General features: G+C 56.6%; 3 protein-coding genes across 19 annotated transcripts in view; all 3 read right to left on the minus strand.

Moving 5' to 3' along the window:
• Positions 1–1,671: 1,671 nt before the first annotated feature.
• On the minus strand, positions 1,672–6,070 carry DOK3 (docking protein 3). Its single transcript, XM_061188519.1, has 5 exons — positions 5,970–6,070; positions 4,703–5,008; positions 2,927–3,026; positions 2,644–2,816; positions 1,672–2,545 (listed from the first exon to the last, which is right to left on the minus strand). Exons 1-5 carry the CDS (start codon positions 6,039–6,041, stop codon positions 1,847–1,849), a joined length of 1,350 nt encoding a protein of 449 aa, XP_061044502.1. The 5' UTR covers positions 6,042–6,070; the 3' UTR covers positions 1,672–1,846.
• A 1,985-nt stretch (positions 6,071–8,055) lies between these two features.
• DDX41 (DEAD-box helicase 41) lies at positions 8,056–13,378 on the minus strand. 2 transcript variants are annotated; one of them, XM_061190001.1, is made up of 17 exons: positions 13,320–13,378; positions 13,122–13,232; positions 12,685–12,844; positions 12,530–12,604; positions 12,341–12,401; positions 12,079–12,215; positions 11,577–11,649; positions 11,321–11,474; positions 11,107–11,243; positions 10,110–10,272; positions 9,817–9,948; positions 9,469–9,540; positions 9,268–9,364; positions 8,979–9,128; positions 8,823–8,894; positions 8,595–8,705; positions 8,056–8,415 (listed from the first exon to the last, which is right to left on the minus strand). In XM_061190001.1, the coding sequence occupies exons 1-17, from the start codon at positions 13,344–13,346 to the stop codon at positions 8,279–8,281; spliced, it is 1,869 nt and encodes a 622-aa protein (XP_061045984.1). In that variant the 5' UTR covers positions 13,347–13,378; the 3' UTR covers positions 8,056–8,278. The 2 variants fall into 2 exon arrangements, with proteins under 2 accessions (XP_061045984.1, XP_061045985.1); XM_061190002.1 differs by lacking the exon at positions 9,817–9,948.
• Positions 13,379–15,874: 2,496 nt separating this feature from the next.
• The window catches only part of FAM193B (family with sequence similarity 193 member B), a 31,434-nt gene continuing 25,264 nt past the window's right edge, over positions 15,875–22,044 (minus strand). For all 16 annotated transcript variants that reach the window (XM_061190006.1, XM_061190004.1, XM_061190005.1 and 13 more), the window contains 4 exons: positions 19,258–20,281; positions 19,033–19,108; positions 18,087–18,184; positions 15,875–16,252 (listed from right to left, as the gene is read on the minus strand). In XM_061190006.1, coding sequence (XP_061045989.1) covers positions 18,088–18,184; positions 19,033–19,108; positions 19,258–20,281 — 1,197 coding nt within the window. In that variant the 3' untranslated portion in view covers positions 15,875–16,252; position 18,087. The remainder of the gene's footprint in view (positions 16,253–18,086; positions 18,185–19,032; positions 19,109–19,257; positions 20,282–22,044) is intronic.

The following is a 22,044-nucleotide window of genomic DNA, read 5'->3' on the forward strand; positions in this document are numbered from 1 at the left end:
AACTTCACAAAAATAGCCATGAAACAAAAAGGTTTAGATTTGTAATAAAAAAAAGTATGCCAAAACAACAAGAATCTACTGTATAAAACAGGAAACTACATTCAATATCTTGTAATAACCTATAATGGAAAATAATTTGAAAAAGAATGTATACATGTAACTGAATCACTTTGCTGTACATCTGAAACATTGTAAATCAGCTATACTTCAATTTAAAAATGAATATAAATGGGCTTCCCTGGTGGCGCAGTGGTTAAGAATCCGCCTGCCAATGCAGGGGACACAGGTTCGAGCCCTGGTCCGCGAAGATCCCACATGCCGCGGAGCAACTAAGTCCGTGCACCACAACTACTGAGCCTGCACTCTAGAGCCCTAGAGCCACAACTACTGAGCCGTTTGCCACAACTACTGAAGCCTACGTGCCTAGAGCCCGTGCTCCGCTACAAGAGAAGTCACCGCAATGAGAAGCCCGCGCACCGCAACGAAGAGTAGCCCCTGCTCGCTGCAACTAGAGAAAGCCTGCGTGTGCAGCAACGAAGACCCAACGCAGCCAAAAATAAAATAAATAAATAAATTTATTAAAAAGAAAAAAAAGACTGCATCATTGTGAAGTGACAGTGGAGTGTCACTCTCATAAATGGGATGTACCAAGGGTGTGAGCAGCTGAGGTGGAGTTGAGGTCAAGGGGCCAGGAGGCCGGATCTTTGGGGACACGATCCTTGTGTGCATGGTGGCCCAGCGTTGGTGACAGGAACAGCAATAAGGGGAGGACAGTAAGGCAGGCACTAAAGTCTTCAAGAGACTCCTTATTTCCCTCTGGAATGAGGACTCCTTGAGAACAGGACTGTGGCTGTAATGAACATGGCTGTGACCTCAGTGCCTGGCACAGAGTAGGCACCTGATCAAACTCGAATGAATGTATGCTTGGTATGTAATTTGATCTTTATCCTTGACAGTTGAGGAAGACTGAGGCCAGGGGTTCCACAGAAGTGTCTGCGCATTTTTGAGTCTCAGTGGGGAGTGTTTTGGGTGTGCGCACCTTTGAACTCCCTTCCACCCTCCCGTCTCCCCCCCCACACACACTCCTCCCCAGCCCAGGCTTTCTGGTCCCTCAAAATCAGCCTCCACACTGCTTCCCTGGCTGACTATGTCCCTCTACTGAGGATGAGACCAAGTTCACTGTAGGATGGTGAGGCCTCTCATGTGTGGCCAACTCTCCCTCAGCCCCTTGGAGCCCTCCAGGTCCATGGTCTTCCCTTGCTCTCTGCACCCACCATGCCCACCTTCATCCTGGAAAGCTCCAGGGCTCACTGCCAGCCTGGTGAAGCCCTGCCTGCCCTTCACACTCAATTCAGGGGGCACCTCTCCCATCAGCAAGCCTTATTTCTCCCTCTGCCCTACTGTCAGAGTTATTTCTGCTGAACAGGACCACGTGGAGCCGTAATTATCTGCATCTCACCCTCCTGCTCCAGGAGACTTGAGCCTACTGGTGGCAGAGGTCAGGTCCAGGTCACGTGTGTCCCTGGAACCCAGCACAGGGCATTGGTGTTTGCTGCAATGCCTGTGTTTGAGGGTCTGTGTGGACCTGGGCAAGCCACTGCAAGGAGCCGTAGGGAGGAGGTATGGACTGTGGGCCACAAGGTGGGATGGAGAGGAGAACTAAAAGGCTTTATTACCAGCAAATCTGTACACTATACACTGGGGGCCGGCAGGGCACCCCAGGCTGTCTGCCTTGTCCCTCCAGGCTAGAGTGAGTGTGGGGGTGTGTCTGCAGATGTCCATTGTTCCCCCGCCCTCTTGTCCCAGGGAGAGCGCCTTCCTCTCCTCCGGCCACCACGATACTCGGTCAGGGCCTGTCGCAGGGAGCCGGGCCCTTCCTGCGCTCGCGGCTCAGCAGCGTCACCAGCTTGGCCTTGAAGCCCAAGTGGGCGCCGGCGCGGGCGGAGCCCCCGGCCTCGTCGCCGTTGTCGGCCAGCTCCAGCTCCAGCAGCCGCCGGTACTGGGCCTCCAGGCTGCTGTCGTGGGCCGCGCCGGGCCAGCCCAGGTCCTGGCTGTTGTGGTAGATGGGGCTGGCCAGGGGGCTGCGGCCGCCCGGGCCCTCCTGCTCCGGACAGCCGGCGTCGGGCGCGGGGCCGGCGTCCAGCACGCACAGGTTCTCGTACAGGTGCTCGGCGGCGTCCGGAGGCCGGCTGGCCCGCTTGCACACCGACGCGTAGAGCGCGGGCGCCGGCTCGTCCGGGGCTACGGGGCCCAGCAGAGCGGGCAGGCTCTGGGGCCCGGGCTCGGCCGCGCGCGCCCTCCGGGAGCCGGGCGCCTCGGGCCCCGGGGGCACCTCCCGCAGCTCCCCCGGAGGCTCCAGCGAGGGCAGGGAGGTGGCCCGCGGCAGGGGGCAGGGCTGGGGCCCCGCCGGCTCCGGGAGCCGCTCCCGCTGGCGGGCGATGGCGGCGGCTACGGCCCCGCATAGGTCGCGGGAGCGGGGGCTGATGAAGGCGAAGAGGCCCTCGCCCGAGTCACAGCGGCGGCCAGCTTCAAAGGAGAACACGCCCTGGGCACGGGCGGCACGGGGAGTCAGCGGCTGAGGGGCCGCCCGCCAACCGCTACCCTTCCCTGCGGGACCAGTGGGGCAGCCGCCCAGCACCTCACCTTGTCGGAGCCGAACTTACGCAGGAAGCGGTAGGGCCAGGTGTAGAGCGCCTGGGGGCTGGCGGGCTCGTTCAGCAGGATGGAGTCCTGGCCCAGCAGCAGGAGGTAGGGCCCCTTCAGCTGGCAGCGGGTGGCTGCCTCCGTCCTCTGTACCATCACTGGAAACTCGCCCACTGCAGGCACGGCGCCGTGAGGGCCACAAGCACAGCCCTCGGGGGTCCCGGAAAGATCCCAGCCCTGTTTGTGCTAGGGCTGAGGCTGCCCCTGTACCTCCCCGACTCACCTTCCTGCCAGGAGGAGTAGATGGAGTTCTCCTCCATCTGGACCAGGCCCCTCTTGGGAGCCTCTGCCTCCCCTGATCCTTGGGAGCTCTCCCCTGTGCCCTGGGGAATGGGACAAGGTCAGAGGTTAGTGTCCCATCCACTCCTCTTCCCACATCCTTTCTCTGGGGTTCGTGACAAGCGAGGGCACCCAGAGACCTGAGTGCCAGTCCCAGTTCTGCCCCTGACACACTGCAAGACCCTGGACACCCCTCTGAGCCTATTTCCCCACCGGCTCCCCCTTGAGGGTGCTGAGTGCTGTAAAGCAGAGGGCACAAACGAGGCTGTCCTCCGTTGCCCTTGAGGTTGGCCAGCGACTGGGCCGGCCTGTGTGTGTCCCTGACAGCTTGGAGCAGTAAAGGGGTGGGAGCTTCAAGGGTGGGACCCATGAGTGAATGGCCACTTGTTCCTCCCATCTCTGGCCTCTTTCCCCATCTCCCACCATGTCCTTTGGGCTCTGACCCTGAGCATCTCCATCATGACCACCTTGGCCCATGATACCATGGCCAGGGTCAAATGCAATGGCTTTCCACTGGTCTCCTTGCTCCTGTTTATTTCCTTTTTTTAATTATAAGAATTGTGGTAAAATACACAACATAAAATTTACCATTTTAACCATTTTAAAGTATATGATTCAGAACTTTTTCATCACTCCAAATGGAAGCCCCGTACCCATTAACTGTCACTTCCCATTCCCCCCCTCTCCCCATTCCCTGGCAACCCCTAAGCTGCTTTCTGTCACTATGGATTTGTCTATTCTGTATTTCACATTAATGGAATCATACAACGTGTGGCCTTTAGTGTCTAGCTTCTCTGACTTAGCATGTTTTCAAGGTCCATCCATGTTGTAGCATGTATCAGTGCTTCGTTCCTTTTTATGGCCAAGTAATGTTCTGTTGTATGGATAGACTGCATTTGGTTTATCCATTCATCAGTTGATGGACATTTGCGTTGTTTGCATCTTTGGGCTGTTGTGAACAATGCTGCTCTAAAGATTCTCGTACAAGTTTTGTTTTAACACCTGTTTCAGTTCTCTTGGGTATACGCCTAGGAGGAGAATTGCTGGGTCATATGTTAACTCTATGTTTAGTTTTTGAGGAACCGCCACTCATTTCCTTTTGGTCCATCACGGACCCTGTAAAGCTTTAAAACTCTCAGCTTCTGTGTCCAACTCCCCAAAGGCTTCTCCTCCCACTCAGAATAAAATCCCAGACTCCACATGTGGCCCAACGCAGTTTCAGCTGGCTCCCACCGAACTCTCCACTGTTGCCTCCTCCTGGGCCCCCTCTCACTCCTTACCTTCCAGCCACACTGACCTTTCTGCTGCTTGAACATCAAGCTTTTCCCTGCCTCAGGGCCCTTGCCCATGCTGTTCCATTAGTTCAGGGGACTCCTCGGACCTGTGTTTAGGACACTCTTTCCTCAGATCTTTGCCTGGTGGGTTATTTGTCCTCAAGGATTCAGGCGCACTCTCCTCTCCTGAGAAGCCTTCCTGGACCATCCTGTCTAACATCCCCCTACTCACTCCTGGTCCCACCCAGCCTCTCATTTTCTCCATAGCATGCATGGCCATCTGAGATTTGTTCTGTGGGCTTCTGGGCTGTTTCCCAGGCTTCTAGGTGCTTGGCAGGTGCTTGCTGAGTGATGAGATGTGAATGAGCATGGAGATGAACGAGGTGTGAGTGAACTGGTCTCCCTGGCTGGCCCCTGGATGCCTTACCCGCCCACCCTGTGCTCACCGGGAAGGCCAGCTGGCAAATGGGGCCCATCCAAGACTGGCGGTGCTGTGCAGCCAGCAGGTGGCTTCGCTCCGTGGTGGTGAGCAGGAAGGCACCAGTGTCCCGCGGGCAGCTCTCGCCGTCAGCCGGCAGCACGGACACGCAGTCAGCCAGGCGGATGACCCGCCGCTCTCCTCGCCGGCCAGGCCCCACAGACCTGTCACCTGCTGGTCCCAGGCCACCATCCCGGACCTCCCAGCTCTCTAGCCGTGCCACGCCTGATGGGCCTCCTGCATACAGTAGACCCCATACCTTCCGCCAGGACTTCTGCAGGAGATGAAGATGGGGGAGATGACCCTCGGGTGGCAGTTCTCCCTGCAGCTCAGCCTAGCACAAGCCACTTAGCAAACACTCCTGGCCACCCAGGCTGGCCTCTGCCTCGCAGCTCTTCAGGCCACAGAGGATGCCTTGCCAGAGCCAGCCCGGCAGCAGGAAGCGTCTGTGCTTGGAGTCAGTCAGCCCTAGCTTCAAATCCACCCCACGCTTTCCTAACTGTGACCCCCCCCCCCCATAAGCACTAGGATTCTCGTCTCTCAAAAGGTTATGAGAACACGGGGTTGGGGCTTCTACTGGGCAATGTCTGTAAAGTATCTAGTGGCCGGAGCAGATCACCTGACACTACTGCTTTGTTGGTGCACCCACCCCCTGTAAAGAAAAGGTCGACTGGGCCACGGGACAAGGGCTGGGGCGGGAGGGAGGCCTCAGTCTCATGATGGCAAGGAAGGAAACATGCAAATAGCGTCGAGCAAAGGAAACAGACGGTTTATCTGCCTGGGCAGCAGCTGCAGCTGAGCTGTGGGTGTGCAGGGCCTGCTACCCCAGGACAGGGCTGGGAGGAGCTGAGCCCTCTTCTGCAGGATGGAGCTCCACTTCTGGGGGCTCCTCCAGCTCAGCCTCCAGCCCTCTCGAGGGGCCACAGTGCCACTAGTAGATGGGATGGAAAACTGTTGGATTAACCAGCCTCTCAGCTCTGCCCTGCCCCAAGGGTTCCATTCTTGGCTCCCCACTCTTGGCTTCCCATCTGTAAATGAGGCAGGGTCTCGAAAAGGCCCACTCAGCCCAACCCGCTCAGGCTGAGAATGGGGCTCTGTTCCACCTCCCCACACCTGGGTTGGATTCCCCACCTGGATTCCTACCCCCATTCTCCCAGGTTCTCGTGGGCTGTCCAAGGCTGCGGCAGAGGCCCACCACCTGTCCTAGGCAGCTGCCTGGCAGCCAGGGTCCCCACCTTGCCAAACTTGATGTGCTGCTGGTAGAGGATGCCGTCCTTGATGGGTGTCTCCAGAGGCTCCATGGCCATGGCCGCCGCTCCGAGGGCCTGAGGAGACTGGTGACGGGCCAGAGGGGAACTCCTCACACTTCCCCTTCTGGCCACTTCCCCCTCCCTCTGTCCAGAGAGGCAGCTGCAGGGTTGGGGGAGGGGAGCCCTGTCTTCGGAAAAGGAGCTAGGATGGGGGTGAAGGGCATCACATGTTTCTTCCTTGGGGTTCCAGCTGGCCCAAGGTACCCACTAGTGCCAGGCAGCAGCCTTGGACCACCTGAGGGCAGATGACCCGTGCCTGCCCGGGTCAGCTGGGTGTGAGCCTCTGACCACAGGCTGGCTCCCGAATCAGGAGCTCCGACCCCTCCCCCATCCTGGGGCAGTTGTGTACCCTGGGGCCTGACATTCCCACAGCCTGGTCCCTGCCCCAGGACCTTTCTCTAGCCAGACTGGCAAATTCCTTGCTTTCCCGCTTGGAGTCCTGGTTGGTCTGCTTGTCTTTATTCTGGAAATAGTTCTAATATTCACTTGCTCCTCTCCACCTTCACAGCCCCTATCCATTGCCAGCTTTGGCATCTCCCCTTTGAACCACGTCCCTACCTGGGCCCACCGGGCCCTCTCTGCTAACCCCAAACCAACCTGTCTCTCCCCTCCCTAAACACTTCCTGGCTCCCAGTGCCCTGAGGTCTAGCTTGGACTCCTTGGCCCAGCATTCAAGGTGCTGAGTATTCTGGCCTCCACCTCCCCCAGCCTGGCCCCTTCAGGGCACCTCTCACCGTGCTGCTCAAGGCTCTGGGCCTTCTTCCTCTGGGAGGCCTCCCCAGACCACCCCACACTATCTGAGAGCACAAAGGCCCCAGCCCTCATGGCACGGCCCCAGCCACGTGAGTGTGGGTGGCACGCCCCCAGCGGGTTCCCTGGAGAGCTCACAGGCTTTTTAAGCTTTGCTTCTTGCTGGAGTCCTGTTTCGGTCTTGTCTTCCTGGAGGCCAGTATGGGAGCTCTGCATATGAATCTGAATCCTGGGGACAGCCTCATTTCAGTTATTCAGTGCCACCTCTGGGAAGGAATGTGTAAACAGGCTGAATACTGTTTGGGGGTCACATGTGGGGTGTGTAGCTTCTCGGGCAGGAAATCTTTTCCAAGGGCCTCATTCACCTGGCTTTGTGCCCACTGTGGCCCCAGCAGCCCTGAGCTCTGGCAGCCTCAGACACCATGTCCTTTGCATTCTCATTGCCATTTCAGCGATGAGGAAATCAAGGCTCAGAAACATTAAGTAACTTGCCCTAGGCCACACACCAAGCGACAAACATGGCTTGAGCAACTGCTGTCCTGCTGGGATAAGCATGTGGCCTTGCACGTGAAGTGCCTGGACAGAGGAACTATCACCAGTGCTTTTTCTGTCTACCCCTTGCAAGATGTTGAAATCCTGGCCCATTTGCCAGCAGTCCCGTGACCGCCGCCCACATTTATTTATGGCTGATCTGTCTGTCCCACTCACCTGTGAACTCCTCAGAGGGCATCTGCCTGGCTCATTTGTGTCCTGAGCCCAGCAGATACCTGGGTACAGAGCTGGGTCAGTGGGTGCTTGTGGCGTGAGTGGCAGTCCTGTGGCATCTGCTGCCCCCTTGGCAAACAGAGCACAGGGTTCCCTACTGGGAGCCTGTGTGGGCAAGGGGCCTGAGGCAGGAAGTCTCCTCCTAAAGGGCCTTAGAAGAAGCCCCAGGACCTTTACACAGTGACAGGAAGAGGGAGGTTGGGGCAGGGCTGGAGATTGTAACAGCCAACCAGAAAGACCAGCAGACCCAACCAACCATTTCCCCTTGGTCCATCAGTGTGGTCCTTCTCTGAGTCATAAATCCAGGTAGACTAGAGGAAATACCCTAAGCCCCCAGAGGGGAACCCGGGTGGGCAGCTCCTTCCACAACTGAGTACCAGCAGGGGTGTGGCAGTAGTGGTGGGAGATGCCAAGGCCCTACCTGAGAGGGGCTCTGGAGGTCAGAGGGTGAGGCCTGCCCAGGAAGCACGGGGCAGACGAGGCAAAACACAGAAGCTGAGACCAAAAAGGCTGGTGTTTTAATGGCAGCTGGGGTAAAGAGGAGCAAAAATAGTAATTCTGGGGGGCACAGGGAGCAGGCAGCCAGGTCCAGCCTGGCCCAACCCAGGCCAGCTGGGCCGAGGATGCTGGCTTCTTGCCCACGGGGCAGGGGTGTGTGGGAGGTGGCTGGAGCCCCAGGGACGGAGGCCCCTTGGAGAGAAAGAGGGATGACAGCCAGTTCAGAAGTCCATGGAGCTGTGGGCCAGGTAGTCCTTGCGACCGATGTTGCTAACCTGCTTCGTCTGCATAGCCTCGAGTTTGGGGCAGTCGGTGATCCGATGGCCCAGGCCCCCACAGAAGGCACAGCCACGCTCTCCTGGGGGAATGGGGTAGCGGTGGGTGGGGGAGGAGGGTCAGCATGGTGATGGGGCCAGGCTCTGTGCCCCAGACCCTGGGCCCCCATCAGACCCCCAGACCGCTGAGGGGCAGAACGGACTTGTTCCGTGGTGTTCCCGTCACACCCCCACTGGACTAGTGTCTCCCACCCCGTGTCACCTCCAATGTCCAGCATGGACTCGTCCCCACAGTGCAGTACTTGCAGCACGGGTGGAACCTTCTGCTTGGCCTCCAGCAGCAGGGCTTTGAGATCCATCAGCACTGACTCGTCTGTGGGGGAAGCAGTGAACCATCAGGTCCAGCCCTGGGCCCTGTAGCCAGGACCTGGCTGGTCATAGGTGGAGGACCCGGGGGGACAGCCAAAGGTGGCCCTGGTGGCAGACTCACCACAGGCCTTGTTGATGAAGGTGGTGGCAATGCCTGTGTTTCCTGAGCGCCCAGTGCGGCCGATACGGTGCACTGCAGAGAGATGGAACAGAGCATCTGGCCCACTGCCCAGGGGCTGGGGCGTAGGCCGCAACCCCAGCCCCCTAAACAGCCCACCATAGTTCTCGATCTCCTCAGGCATGTCATAATTGATGACGTGCTGGATAGCAGGGAAGTCCAAGCCCTTGGAGGCTACGTCTGTGGCCACTAGGACATCCTTCTTGCCCTCCCGGAATGCCTCGATGGCCTTGGTCCGTTCCTCTTGGTCTGGGAAGGGTCAGGCAGGAGCTATTAGAGCGACAGCAGGAGTCTGGGGAGTAGTGGCAGGCCGGCCAGGTAGGGGAAGGGATAAGATGAGGGGCTGCTATGGCAGCGGGGTCCATGCCTATGCACGTGCCACCCTAACCTTTGCCCCCATGGATGGCCACAGCCTCGACCCCCTTGAGGAGCAGGTACTCATGGATGGCGTCCACATCTGCTTTCTTCTCTGCAAAGATGAGCACCTGTCCAGGAAAGCCAACTCCAGTCACAGGGGCTGACTCCTGGGCGCCCCCGCAACCTTCCACCAGCATGCTGCCCCTGGGCTAGCCTGGCGGGCAGCACTCACGGGCGGTGGTGTCTTCTGCAGGCACTCAAGCAGGTACACCATCTTGGCTTCCTCCTTCACATATTCCACTTCCTGCCACCACAGGATCAGGTTAGGTGGTCCTGAGAACAGGCTCACCAGCCATGGCCCTGCCACAGAGGATGGGCCCCCAGTCCCGGCTAGGAGGTGACCAGAGAGCCTCTTGCCAAGGGCTGGGTACCATGAGAAGGCTTCCTGCTAAGGGCCGTGGCTGTGAATGAAACCCCTAGTGCCCATAAGGTGGCCCCCCACCCGGCTCCGATCAGCTAAGGGAGCCTCGCCAGATCCAGCCCTCACAGGTGAGACTGCCCATCAGGAGTGCTTGCCCACCTGGATGACATCCAGGCTGGCAGCCCCGGCACGCCCCACATTGATCGTGACAGGCTTTACCAGAGCACTCTTGGCAAAGTTCTGAATCTTCTTAGGCATGGTGGCACTAAAGAGTAGGGTCTGTCGCTGGCCCTGAGGAAGAAGAGGGCTGGGGCTGAGGGCACGTGGGAGCTGGGGAGCCTGAGGGGCTGGGACAGGGGGTGGGCAGCACAGGGCCTTAGGGCCCTCCAGAGTTGAATGTGGTGTGTAGGGGGAAAGTGGCAGGAGTGTCCCGGCCAGGTGGGGAAGGGCACCTTGAAGTAGGAGAAGATGGTACGGATGTCACCCTCGAAACCCATGTCGATCATGCGGTCAGCCTCGTCAAGGGCCAGGTAACGACAGATATCCAGGCTGACCATCTTCTTCTGCAGCAGATCCATGAGGCGCCCAGGGGTGGCCACCATCATGTGCACACCACTGGGGACCAAGGAGGGACACTGACGGCAGGGCCACCTGCTAAGCCCTACCTAGAGGCCGGCACTCCACCTTGTTCTGCCCTCCGGCCTCTTTCCTATTTCTCCTCACCTGACCCTCCTTGTCACTGCCACCACCTTGCTCTATGGACAGCACAAGACTCTCCTGGAGAGTGCTGCAACCTTCTCAACCACGACTCTGTTCCACTGCTCTACCCCAGCCATGTGGTCACCTCGGCCCCACACACCCTTCCCCCAGGTCACTCCTCTTGCCCCCAGGAGGACGGTCCTGAATCTTCAGATAGGCCTCAGCCTGTGCTCCCACAGCTCCCTTTGTAGGCCTCAAAGGCTCACTTTCGTGGTACAATGAACTCATCTTTTCCATGTCTGCATCCTCCCTGACTAGCAATGCCTATGAAACAGGAACTGGGTTTGGCCTGTCTGTAACACTGGACATCTAGTGAAGTCTGTTGGGAACTGCACTGTGTGGAAAGGGCACAGGGCCAGCCATGCCCCAGAGCCTCAGCCTCCTCGATGGGTCACACTGAACAACCCTGACCATCCTGGACACCCCGGGGCCCCCACCTCTGTGCCTTCATGCCTGGAATGCCCCGATTCCTTGACCTCCCAGATGCCCCCATTCCATCTGCTGTGTTCCCAAAGTACCTCACCACATCCCTCTGTCCCACCCCAACCAACCTCCCCATTAGACTGGGGGCTCACTGAGGGCTGGGCCCACGGGAGGCCTCCACAAGGATCTGTTGAGTGGCTAAAGTAAAGCGTCCTTTAGCTTGTCTAAGGGCTTTGGGGAAGTTTGGGCGGGGGTGCCTATACTCACTGTCGGATGGTCTCCATCTGCTCTTTGACGGACATGCCCCCGATGCAGAGAGCACAGCGCAGGAGTGGAGAGCTGTCCTCCTGCAGCAGGCGGCAGTAATACTCCAGGATGCCGTGGGTCTGCCGGGCCAGCTCCCGCTGCAGGTACAGGGGCAGTGGCTGGCACCAGAAGGTGGCCCCATCTGCGCCCTGCCCTCCAGGCCAAGCTATCTTACCGAGGGGCAGATAATGAGTCCATAGGGCCCTTCACGCTTAGAGAAAGGTAACCTCTTCTCTTGCTCCAGGCAGAACATGATGACAGGCAAAGTGAACACCAGTGTCTTGCCTGAACCCGTGAAGGCTATGCCTATCATGTCACGGCCAGATAGGCTAGTGAGAGAAGAGAGGCCTGAGGGTCAGGTTCAGCGGAATACAGGGACTGCTTCTCATCTAGCAACCACTCCTCCCCAGGGCTGCCAGGTTCACACTCACATGGTGGGAATTCCCTGGATCTGAATGGGTGTTGGGTGGTGGATGCCCTTCTTCTTCAGGCCTCTCAGGATGGCTACAGAAAACAACACTGGCATCATCCTTGTGTCTCATAGGTACTTCAACAGGCCCCCAAAGCCTATAAAATTGGCACTATGTCCTTCAGGTTACAAATGATGAAACTAAAACCCAGTAAAAAAAAGAAAGAAAAACAAACACACAGACTTGTCCAAGGCCTCTAGGTTAAGCAGAGGCAGGATTCACACCCAGGTCTGTTTAAGGCCATCATCACTTGCCCACCAAAGCTCCCTAATGACAGAAGTTGGTAAATATGAACAGTTGCAACAACTGAAAAAGGAGCACAAAGACAAATCCCTCCTTCTCAAATCCCTCATCCCCACTGACTAGACCCAATGCTGCAGCTGCTGGGATTGGTGGGGGCTAGGCTGCAACCTCACAGATGTTTCCCTATCAAAATGTGGTGTTGCTCCCAGCTCCCAGGCACCTGCAGGAAATTTCATTTCCTTGAAGCTCTTGATGGGTGGCGGGATACCATCTCCTTCCACCAAGATGTGGTACTTCTTCCGTACACGCTCATGCCGCTCTTCAGACATGCTCAGGACGTAACGGGGTGGTGTCCAACTGTGGGTGGGTGGCAAGAGTCAAGAGAGCCCCTGGGCACAGCTGGCTTTGGGGTGTTCCCGCCAGTCTCCACCACATACCGTCTGAAGTAAGAGTGACTGACTTTCCAGACCGGAAAGACATACCTAGTTTTGATTGGATCGTCATACGTGATTCCCTTAGCCATCTCCTTCACTGACATCAAGGCTGAGGAAACAGATGTGGCTCAGGGCTGGCTCCTGCTTCCCAGAGGCCAGGCCCTTTGAAATATAACATGCCTAGGACTGGGGGAGGAGGCTCAGTCCACCTCCTCTCTGCCCTAGCTACAGCCATACCTCGACCCTCAGCCACACTCTCCAGGATCTTCTCCTCTTCCTTCAGCTGCTTCTCTTTGGCAGACTCCTTGCGGGCTGACCAAACAAGCAGAAGGTGTCAGAGAGACACCGAAGCAGTGCACCAAGCTGAGCCTCCCGCCTGCTGCCCAGCCCACCTTCAGCCTTCTCTTTGAGGTGCTGGTGCTGATCCAAGAGGCTGACGTTGGACTGAGGGCCCAACGGGATGTCGTCCTCATCTCCCCGGGGCTCACTGCCGCTGTCCTGCTGCTCCTCTTCCGCAGCTCCCTTGCGCCTTCGCTGCAGCAGCTTCTGGAGCTGAGGTTCCACCAGCGCCCCTCAGAGCCGAGCCCAACGCACAGTGGGGCATCGGGCCCAGGGACCTGCGTCAGGATCCTGGCTTTGGGGAGAGGGTCCTTGTGCCCCGAGGCGCACAGCTGCCCCACCCCTCAGATCAGGTCGCCAGTTCCTCGTTTGCCTGGGGACCACGCTCTCGTGTACTGACACCTCACTCCTTAGACCGGGGGCCACCCCCCATCCCACCGCCAAACCCCCATCCCCTGCCCTCATTCCTCCCTCGACCCGGGGCCCTCACCAGCAGTTGCCGGCGCTGTCGCAACGGCACGTACGGCACGTAGTCCTCGTCGTCCTCATCCTCTGCCTCGGAGCGGCTTCCTGTGGCAGTCGCCTCGTCGGTGCGAGCCCGCTGCATATACACACGAGTCAGACCCGGACCCCCGCCCCCTACTTCACGATCTCTCGCCACCCGCGCGGACCCCCGCCGGGCTCCCACCTTCCGCTCGGGTTCCGATTCCTCCATCCTTTGCTGCAAGCATGCGCACCACGGTAAAACCCCGCCTCACCTATGATGAGATCCAATCAGATGTGAAGGAGCGGACGTCGGCGCCTAGCAACGACCTCTAAGTGCCGGATCGCGCAGAGGGACAAACTTTCTCCTGTGCCCCTGTCTTGCGGCGTGGCGTCTCCGCCCCCCTGTGGGCGGCTACACAGCTGTTGCCAGAGCTGAGGGCGAAAGCGTCAGGCAAGGCATTGTGGGACGCTGGAGGATTTGGAGCACGCGCTGAAGGCGCAAACCGAGTCGGGTTGAGTCGTGGGGACCGCTGATCCCGAAGACGTCGGTGTGCTGGGTCCCCAGCCTCGCCCAGGGCGTGACGTCACCCGGCACGCCCCCGCCGGCGGACACTGCGCCCTCTCGTGGCCGGGGAGCTGTGGGACCCAGCCAGCTGGGATCCCGCCCCGCTCTCTATCCCGCCCCCATTAACCGGCGCGGGCCAAGGAGGGCAGGGCGGGGCTTGCAGAAAAAGTGACTCAACACACGCTGCCGCTGACCGGTGTTCTCATCTGTGTGAGACACCTGTGTTCAGAGTGGTGAGGGATAAACAAAATAATGATGACGGTGGGTTTTAACTGAGGGCCTGTATATGTGTGTAAACGATTATTAATGTAAATGCTGTAATAGAGCTCAGAGAGTGACTGGGGAACCAGAGAAGGCTTCGAGGAGACCTGGATCTGAAGTTACAGGGAAGTGTGGAATCTCAGAGCTGGGAGTGCAAGAAAGGGAGAGGCTTCCTGATAGAGGGTCTAGCAGGAGTGAAGTTCTGGCCATGTGCAAGTTCCCAGGGAACAAAGTGATCACGTGGCCCATGTGGGGTTGGGTAGTCAGAGCTAAGGCTTTAAGGTAGACCCAGAGCATGCAGGGCCGAGACTGTCAGGGTGATTTCAACTTCACTGGGAACTTTTAAAGAGGAGTGATGGGTCAGTGCTGTTTTCTTCCTTCATATATTAAATATGAGTATGTGCTGGGCATTGTGCGTAGTGTCGAAGCAGGTAAAAGATGAACATGACACAAACCTGGCTTGTGAGGACCTTACAGATTAGGTGAGGAGACAAACATAGATAACTGGTCTTGAGATTAAGAAATCTCCTCTAAGACACAAAAGATACCACTTTTGGAATTAGCATAAACGCAGGGCAAACTTGATTCTCACAGTAAAAGTGGCTTCTCAGTTGAAAGAAAGGGATGTGAAAGTTAAGGTGGAATTCATGAACAAAGTGTTAACTGGGAAGAGGGAAACAAGTGAGCAAAAGTCAGAAGCCTCGAGGGTGCCAGGCCTAGCTGGAGACTGAGGTCATCAGGTGTGGAGAGAGTGTACCAGAGGCAGGGGCCGGGCTTAGAGGACCCTCAATGCCATTCTCAAAAGTCTTTCTCTGTAGGTAAAGCGGCTGCTTGATCAGACCTGCAACTTTGAAATGATGAAGCAGAATTTTAGATAGTTGTGACAATTCAATTGCAGGGCAGGAGCCTAGTGTAAGAGCTGAAGGGAGAGAGGAGCACAGGTAATAAATATACAGAGAAAAGTTTCACAGAAGTGTCCACACTTCCTTGGGGATTGGCCAAGGGACCAGGAATTGTGAGCCTATGGTCAATGCTGTTTCACCTCTTTGGAAGAGGAAGCTTGTACTGCCAACCCAGTGTGTGTGTGGGGGGGATGTTCAACCTGGGAGGAAGGAGGGAGTGGTTTCCGATCCTGCTCCCAACACTCCACAAAGGGCTCTTAGTGACTGTGTGGCCACTACCGCTGTTGCTCCGCACATTGAGCTCAAGCTAAGAGCTGGTTATAGTAGGAAAATGACATTGGAGGTGAGGATTCGGGACAAAAGTGTGTGTGAGGCATTTCTAGCAAACTATTATATTAAAATCTGAATTCACAAACCAGATCCACGGTGGGGAGGGGGGGATGAGATAGTTCATTACTCTCCTAACTCTCAAGTACTTAGGCTACACGTCCATTCCCATTGTAAAGTCAAGTCCAATTTATACAAACTCCATTTACCACCAACTTCCCCTGACAACTCCAATCGTCCAGGCTATAGATGCACAGTTCACAAAGGCCTCAAGCCTTCCCCTGATACCTTCTCACATCAGCTGCACAGAGATCAAGTCGCACCCCTCCAACTCACCCATCTTGGAGGGAGGGAAACAGAGACAGTGTGGGGAAGGGGTTGCTCAGGGTTTCCATACCAGAGTCCTCCCAACGGGAGGAAATGGCACAGATGCTGCTGGCATACAGGCCTATGCTCTAATCCTAGTTGGCCAAACTGAACTCAGTAGAGTCACCTTCTTGTCTGAGCTTTAATTTCCGCATCTGTAAAATGGAATAACAGTCCCACTTAGCATTGCTTCGAGAATTAAGCAGAAACGATGCTAACCTGTTGACAGGTAGCACATGCTCAAGAAGGTTAATGACTAAGAAGGACTCCAATGCTTCTGAGTACATCCTTCACCCTCACTCCCCACCCAGACAAGGGAACCACCAACATACCAACTCTGTGTCCAAATGTTGCTTTATCTTTCGGCAGGAAAGATCTTCACAGTATCAAAAAGAATTGAAAAAACAAGTAAAACAAAAACAAAAAACCAAACACAAAGAAAGCAGTGTTGGGCCAGCAGTACCATCAGCCCCCAAGCCCAAAGGCCAGCCCAGCCCCCGGGCTCTGAGTGTGGAGGCTGCGTAGCACCAGGAAGCGGTTCTGCGGAGGTCCTGAGGGGCCCCAGCACACACGGCATCTATTCAGCTTTTGGTTGGTCCGGGATGGCAGGGAGGGTCTTGGGCAGGTGGGTGGCGATGTGAAGGAAAAAGGTGTAGACCTTCAGCTGGCAGTCAGGGTCTCAGGACACCCTGAAGAAGCTTGATCTGGCAGGGGCTGAGAAAACAGAAGAGCGTGGCCACATGGTGAGCAATGGCCCCCACCCTAGCCTCCCCATGCTGGCCCTGAGTCTCCACAGGTGCCCATGGAGGCAGGAACAGCTGCCTACTATTTTTGTCCCCTGGGCTGAAAACGTTGAACAGACTTTCTCGATCACCTCCAGCAGGGGATGAAGGTTAAGTCACAATTTGGGGGACAGAGCCCCGGCCCCAGTGAACATCATCCTAAATCTCAAGGAATGTGGACAACACTCGAGGAGCCCACAACGCTCTGCTGTAGGCTAGAGTGGAATAAGAGCCCAGCCTCTAGCATTGCGCTCCTGTTGACAGTGAAGAGGCCACCTATGCACTCAAACTCCTGCCTCAGGCTCCAGGTACATGGCCTGGGCTGGGTCCCGAGTCTGTGCCAGCACTGCTTTCTTACGCACCTGGGGCTCACAATCACACTATGAGGAGGGTGGAGAAGGTCAGAGGAGAGCATTCACTGGAGGGGAGCATCCCCTGTCTTGAGAAAGAGATCAGCGAAGAGGGAGTGGGAGAAGATTATGGCTGGATGAGGTTTCCTAGATGACAGGGGCATTGGGCTGTGGGAGGAGGTGTGACCCGTTTTCTCTCATGAAGGGCAACAGATGAAGGTGCCTGGAGTCCTTGTAGCTCCTGGTTCTTGTGGAGGTGGTGAAGAAAGGCAGGAGGGCAACCCAGCCCTAGCAGAAGCTCCTGGGGGCATGGATGTATCAATCTGGCAAAGGATCAGGATGCCCAGGCCCACAGAGCAGAGGGGATGAGGTGAGTCTGAGGACAGTCCTGACTCTGGGGTAGTACAAAGGTGCCATAGGGAGCCCAGCCCTGAAGGCTGCCCCTGGGAAGCTGAGGTCAGTGTCAAGGGTGGGGGGATCCTGACCCAAAAGGGGACTCGGGGACTCAGCCCAGGGTCCAGGAAGTCTGTTTCCCTGGCACTGGAAAGAGAAGGAAGAGGACAGGTGAGGACATCCTCCTGGGGGGTCCCTGAGCTCGGCCCACTTGCCCCAGCTTCCTGTTGCCTTGAAGGCAGCTGTGTGGTTGCCAGCCAGAAAAGGCCTGACCCCAGGGATGCATCTTAGGGTGAACTATGGCACTGCACAGCCATTAAGCCCCAAGTCCAGGACCAAGGCCTGCCAGCCAGCCATCTCTTTTGCCCTTGGTTCCCAGCCCACCACTGCCTTCTCAGTTTTCAGCCTGGAACATCATCTGATATGTCAATATTTCAGACAAAAGGACCCTTGCAGGTGACTGGGACAGGAGGTCAGAGCCCAGCTGTGGGGCAGGCTCTTCTTCCAGGAGGCAGTTTCACTACCAATTTCCTCATGGAATCTGTCCTGTTTGGGGAAGAGGGCCCACCTATTCCTCTATGCCTAAATGACCTCCAAGGCCTTGGTCTAGCGTGGCTGCCCTGTCCCTGTTCCCTTGGGGCTGGGTCCTTTTCGCATGGCTTCAACTGCGAAGCACCTTGGTGGCCTGCATGGAGAAGCCAGGCCAGGCAAATGAGATTCAACCCTCAGGCTGATAATGTCAGGCGTGGGAGCAGCTCTCTGAGGCCCATGGCCTCCTGGACACTTTGGGAGGCAGCTGGTGAGGGAAGTAGAGGCCTGGCAGTGACACCCCAGGAGATGGCAGGGCTGGAAGGGCCCTTCAGGAACACAAGCAGGAGGGCTCTCAGGAGAAGAGATGTGGCCGGCCGAGCACCTAGTCCAACTCTCTGTGCCCCAGAGCATGAAATGGCCTAGCAGGGGCACAAAAGGTGGCACAGCATGGGATGAGGGGGTGCATGCAACACTTGAGGGGGGTCTCTATACCTCACTGAGCTGTGCTGGGAGTGGTTTTCTTGAGGCTGAAGTTGGTCCAGTTCACGGCAACTTTCTGACGCGTTTGCTTTGCAGAATCCAAACAGAACCTGTTAGGTTCGGGAGATGCCAGAGAAGCACAATCAGAGGTTTCCTCCTCTCCCCACTGGACCCTCTTCTAGACCTGTGTATCGTGGTCACTAAAGAAACCAGGTCAGCTCTGCACAACCCCTCTGGCTCCCAGGTGTTGGGGTCTAGCAGTATGGGGCTTCCTGGATGAGATGCCCACAGGCCCAGGGGACAATGTGTAAAGAGAGTGACACTGCCTTAGGATACAGCCTCCCTCCTCACCCTGTATTTTACTCTAGCTATACTGAGATGCCTTCTGTTCCTTCAAGGATGATGTGTTTCTTCTGCCCTCAAACTCTTTTCGTTTTACTTGGCCCACTCATTCCTATTCCTCAGGTTTCAGCCTGGTTACTGCCTTTTTTGGGAGGGCTGCCCTGGCCACCCCACCCTTCAGCTTGGCCATTCCTAGGCCCTAGCCCCATGCCCTTACTCCTCGGACAGCACTTATCACTGGATTGTATGTTAATGGCTCTCTCTCCCCACCTAGATGGACTGTGTTTGATTTGCCTTTGCCCCCAAAACTCATCCCAGGCAGAGCAGAGGAAGTGCAGGTGAATAAAACTGGAGAAAGCCCTTGTTCTTGGGGCCTGACATGCCTCCTGCTCCCTGTCCCTTGCACCTTCCCAGATGACCTGTCCTGCCAAATCATCCTGGCTACCTGTGTCCCAGCAGATAGGTGGGAGAGGGCCTGGAGGGGCTGGACAAGCTCTCCCTCCAAGGGCACATGGCTAAGCGTGAGGCCTTTCTGAGAGGCTTGAGTGTGTGTGTGGCGGGGGGGGGGGGGCCTGGAGTCCACCGTGAGCGGGAGAGCAGGCAGCCTCACACCTACCTCTTGAAATACTCCACCTCCCGGTCAGTCTCATCCATCTCCACCCCATCCATGTCCTTGGGCAGGAACACATCGTCTAGGAAGACACAGCCAGGAGGGCTCAGTGCTCACAGCCAGGCGTCTGGGTCATGCTTTTGGGGCAATGCTGCTCACATGTGAGGACTGCCCTCCACCCCATGGCCTGGCTGGGTGGGGGGTCAGCCACTCAGTTCCTGGTGCACTCACCCAAGGAGGAGGCTGACTTCTCCTGCTTGTTGCGGCTCCGGCGGCTGCGGGCCTTGCCCTGTGGCAAGCTCTGTGGCCTTGCTGGGCCTGGGGGCTGCACAGACTCCTGCTCCAGAGGCCGTGCCTTGGCTTCACCTGGCCACTTTTGCCAGGAGCTGCCCTTCTCCTTGTCAGCTTTGGGGCTGCTAGCCCAGCCTGGTCCTGGTTGGGTCCCCTGGCTCCCTTCTCCAGCCTCGGCACAGCTGTCCACTCTGGGAGGCTCTGGGGCCTTGCTTGGCTGCTTGGGGCTGGGGGTCTGGCCCTTGGCACTGGGAGTCTCAAGGCAGGCTGGGGACTGGGGAGCTGGGCTCACCTTGCTCTTCTTGGCCTGACTACCCTGTCTCTTGCCCTTCCGTGGCTTGCCACCTGAGGCCACAGGCTCAGGCAGCTCCTGCTTGCAACCAGGGACCTCCTTTACACTTAGCTCCTCAGAGATAGGGTTACCTGGCTTGGGTGTCTTGACCCAGATCACCCGGGACAGGTTGGGCACGGTGTTGAGTCTCCTCACCAGCCCGTTCTCAGGGATGATACCAGGAGGGGGGCCCCTCACCTCTGTCCATGGTGGGTGGAGACTTCTCATTTCTGCCCATGGTGGGGCTGGCTCGCCTGGAGCGTGTAACATATGGTTCTGAGGGGAGCCCAAAGTCAAAGGGGACAGGTCAAGGTTAATGTCAGGCCGTTGCTCTGAGGAGCCATTGAGGTTTGAGGGGGCTAGACTCTGAGGCTCTGGCTCAGCAGCCCCCTCTTTAGTGAAGCCATTGCTGTTCATGCTGAGCTCACACACACTGAAGCTGGCGCGGATGGAGTCCTTGACAGTGTTCTTGATCTCCTGTAGACGGCTGCTCAGAAAGCTGTTGACCCGATCCAGCTCCCGATCGGGCCACTCCAAGAGCCTCTCCCTGGCAGGCCTCAGCTCCCGGCTTCCAGAAACACTACGATTTGCCTGCTTTAGAGCTTCTGCTGCCAACTGGGCCTTCTCCTTTTCCTGCCAATACAAGAGGCAGTTTCCGCAGGGCCTTGGCAGCTGCCAGGCACAATGCGACACCTGACACATCTGCCTCTGGCCCAGCTTTGCCACTAACTGGCTAGAGGCAGGGCCTGGCAATCCTGGCCTGCTCACCCTGCAGTAATGAGGATGAAATGCAATCAGATAGGTACATGTCCTGGGGATGGAGGCAGTTATACCCACAGAGGGTAGGGTTTTTACATCTTGTTCATCCAGGGCCCCAGTATCAGTTCTAGGGCCTAAAAAGGCTAAGGCGGCTAGGACTCAAAAGGGATAGGATCTGCCTCCCAGGCATAGGCTTAAGCAATTCATTCACTTGCTGAGTCTCAGTGGACTCATCTGCAAAATGGGGACAATAATTCTGGAGTGAAGACCAACGTGGGGGTGCATTAAGGAAGATGGCTGCTACAGAGGCATTCTCTCCAATTCTGCAGATGGTAGGGGAAAAAAGGCCATGACATCAGGTAGGTCTTTCAAGAAGGAAGATGTGGGGCTGTGAGACTGCCATGGTAGATCAGACTGCTCTGGGTGGCTGGGAATGTGTGTGCCCTCCTGATGCCCCATAAGGGAGGCTATTGGAGAGGGCCAAGTTCCCATAGGAAGGCCACTCGGTGCTTAGTTGGCCTCAGGCAATCAAGGCCATGCCTAAAGCATGCCCAGTGGCATACAAGAGACAGCCACATGGGGCCCCCACAGCAAGATGTAAAAGCAGCCCCTTTGCCCAGGTGAGGACCAGGAGGCTGAGGAAGGCTGGACCCTGCCACTCAGCATTGACAGAGTCAGATCTGGAGAGCGAAAACAAGTCTGTGGGCTCTGAGTCAGCCCACCCCTCTGCCTAACCTCAAGGCACCAGCAGGTTAAGGAGGCCTTTAGAGGGAGATGGGAGACAATTGTCAAAAGCCAACGGGAACGAGGTGGTAGTGGTGTGCTAGGGGGCCAGATGATTTCACCATTTCACCTATTTCCAGCTGATTTGGGAATGGAGAGGGAGAAACAGGATGAGTAAAGCGAGAAAAGAGGTCTTGCGACCACCTCAATGTCAACTTAAAGAGGGTGACCCTGTGCCCCAGTGGGCATTTATTTATTCTCTCATCTTTTTAAAATACTAGCTCCACAGCTGACTAGGACCACAACTGTGGGACCTTGGACAAATCACTTACTCTCCCTGAAGCTTAAAATCTCCATTTGTAAATTTGGGAGAAAAACTGCCAACCTATATACGTCAGAGGGTCACTATGAGGACACCTGAGTGGGTGTGTGCCCCTTTCCCTGGGCACTAATAAGGCTTTGCCTTGGCAATGTGGTACTCAGGTGAGGAAGAGAAACAGTCTAGAGCAGCTGTGTGCCGTGGAGTTCAATGCTACAGAGCTCTGAGGCCATGGGGATGGACAAAGAACTGGAAGGCCCTTCACTCTGCTCCTCCTCTGCACCAGAACAGCTTTGCTTTTATTTGTTAGGAATTGAGGTTCCATGGAAGATTTCAATTGCAGAAAAGAGTTTTGCTCTCTACAAAAGACTGAAAACTACTGGTGTAGAGGGAGTGATGTGGAATCATGTATAATTTGGTAGTGAGAGAAGGAGAAAGCACAGATCCACGCATTTTCTGCTATGTACCATGAGCCTGGTACTTCCCCATGTTGTCTCACTTAATCCTCACAACTGCCCTTGCTGTGTCGTTATCCTCAATTTACAGATGAGGAAACTCGACTTTGGAAAGAATAAGGAACTGGCCCAAGATTACA

Source organism: Eubalaena glacialis, chromosome 4 (assembly GCF_028564815.1).
Source record: "Eubalaena glacialis isolate mEubGla1 chromosome 4, mEubGla1.1.hap2.+ XY, whole genome shotgun sequence".
Taxonomy (NCBI): domain Eukaryota; kingdom Metazoa; phylum Chordata; class Mammalia; order Artiodactyla; family Balaenidae; genus Eubalaena; species Eubalaena glacialis.

Excerpts from the sequence above, each read along its gene's own strand:
- DOK3 (XM_061188519.1), bottom strand. The coding sequence starts at position 6,041 with ATGGCCATGGAGCCTCTGGAGACACCCATCAAGGACGGCATCCTCTAC. Across the intron at positions 2,817-2,926 it reads CTACTCCTCCTGGCAGGAAG|TGGGCGAGTTTCCAGTGATG; the intron begins GTGAGTCGGGGA and ends CCGTGCCTGCAG. Across the intron at positions 2,546-2,643 it reads GTAAGTTCGGCTCCGACAAG|GGCGTGTTCTCCTTTGAAGC; the intron begins GTGAGGTGCTGG and ends GCCCGTGCCCAG.
- DDX41 (XM_061190001.1), bottom strand. The coding sequence starts at position 13,346 with ATGGAGGAATCGGAACCCGAGCGGAAG. Across the intron at positions 12,216-12,340 it reads GACGATCCAATCAAAACTAG|TTGGACACCACCCCGTTACG; the intron begins GTATGTCTTTCC and ends ACCCACCCACAG. Across the intron at positions 8,895-8,978 it reads TGAGGAGATCGAGAACTATG|TGCACCGTATCGGCCGCACT; the intron begins GTGGGCTGTTTA and ends ATCTCTCTGCAG.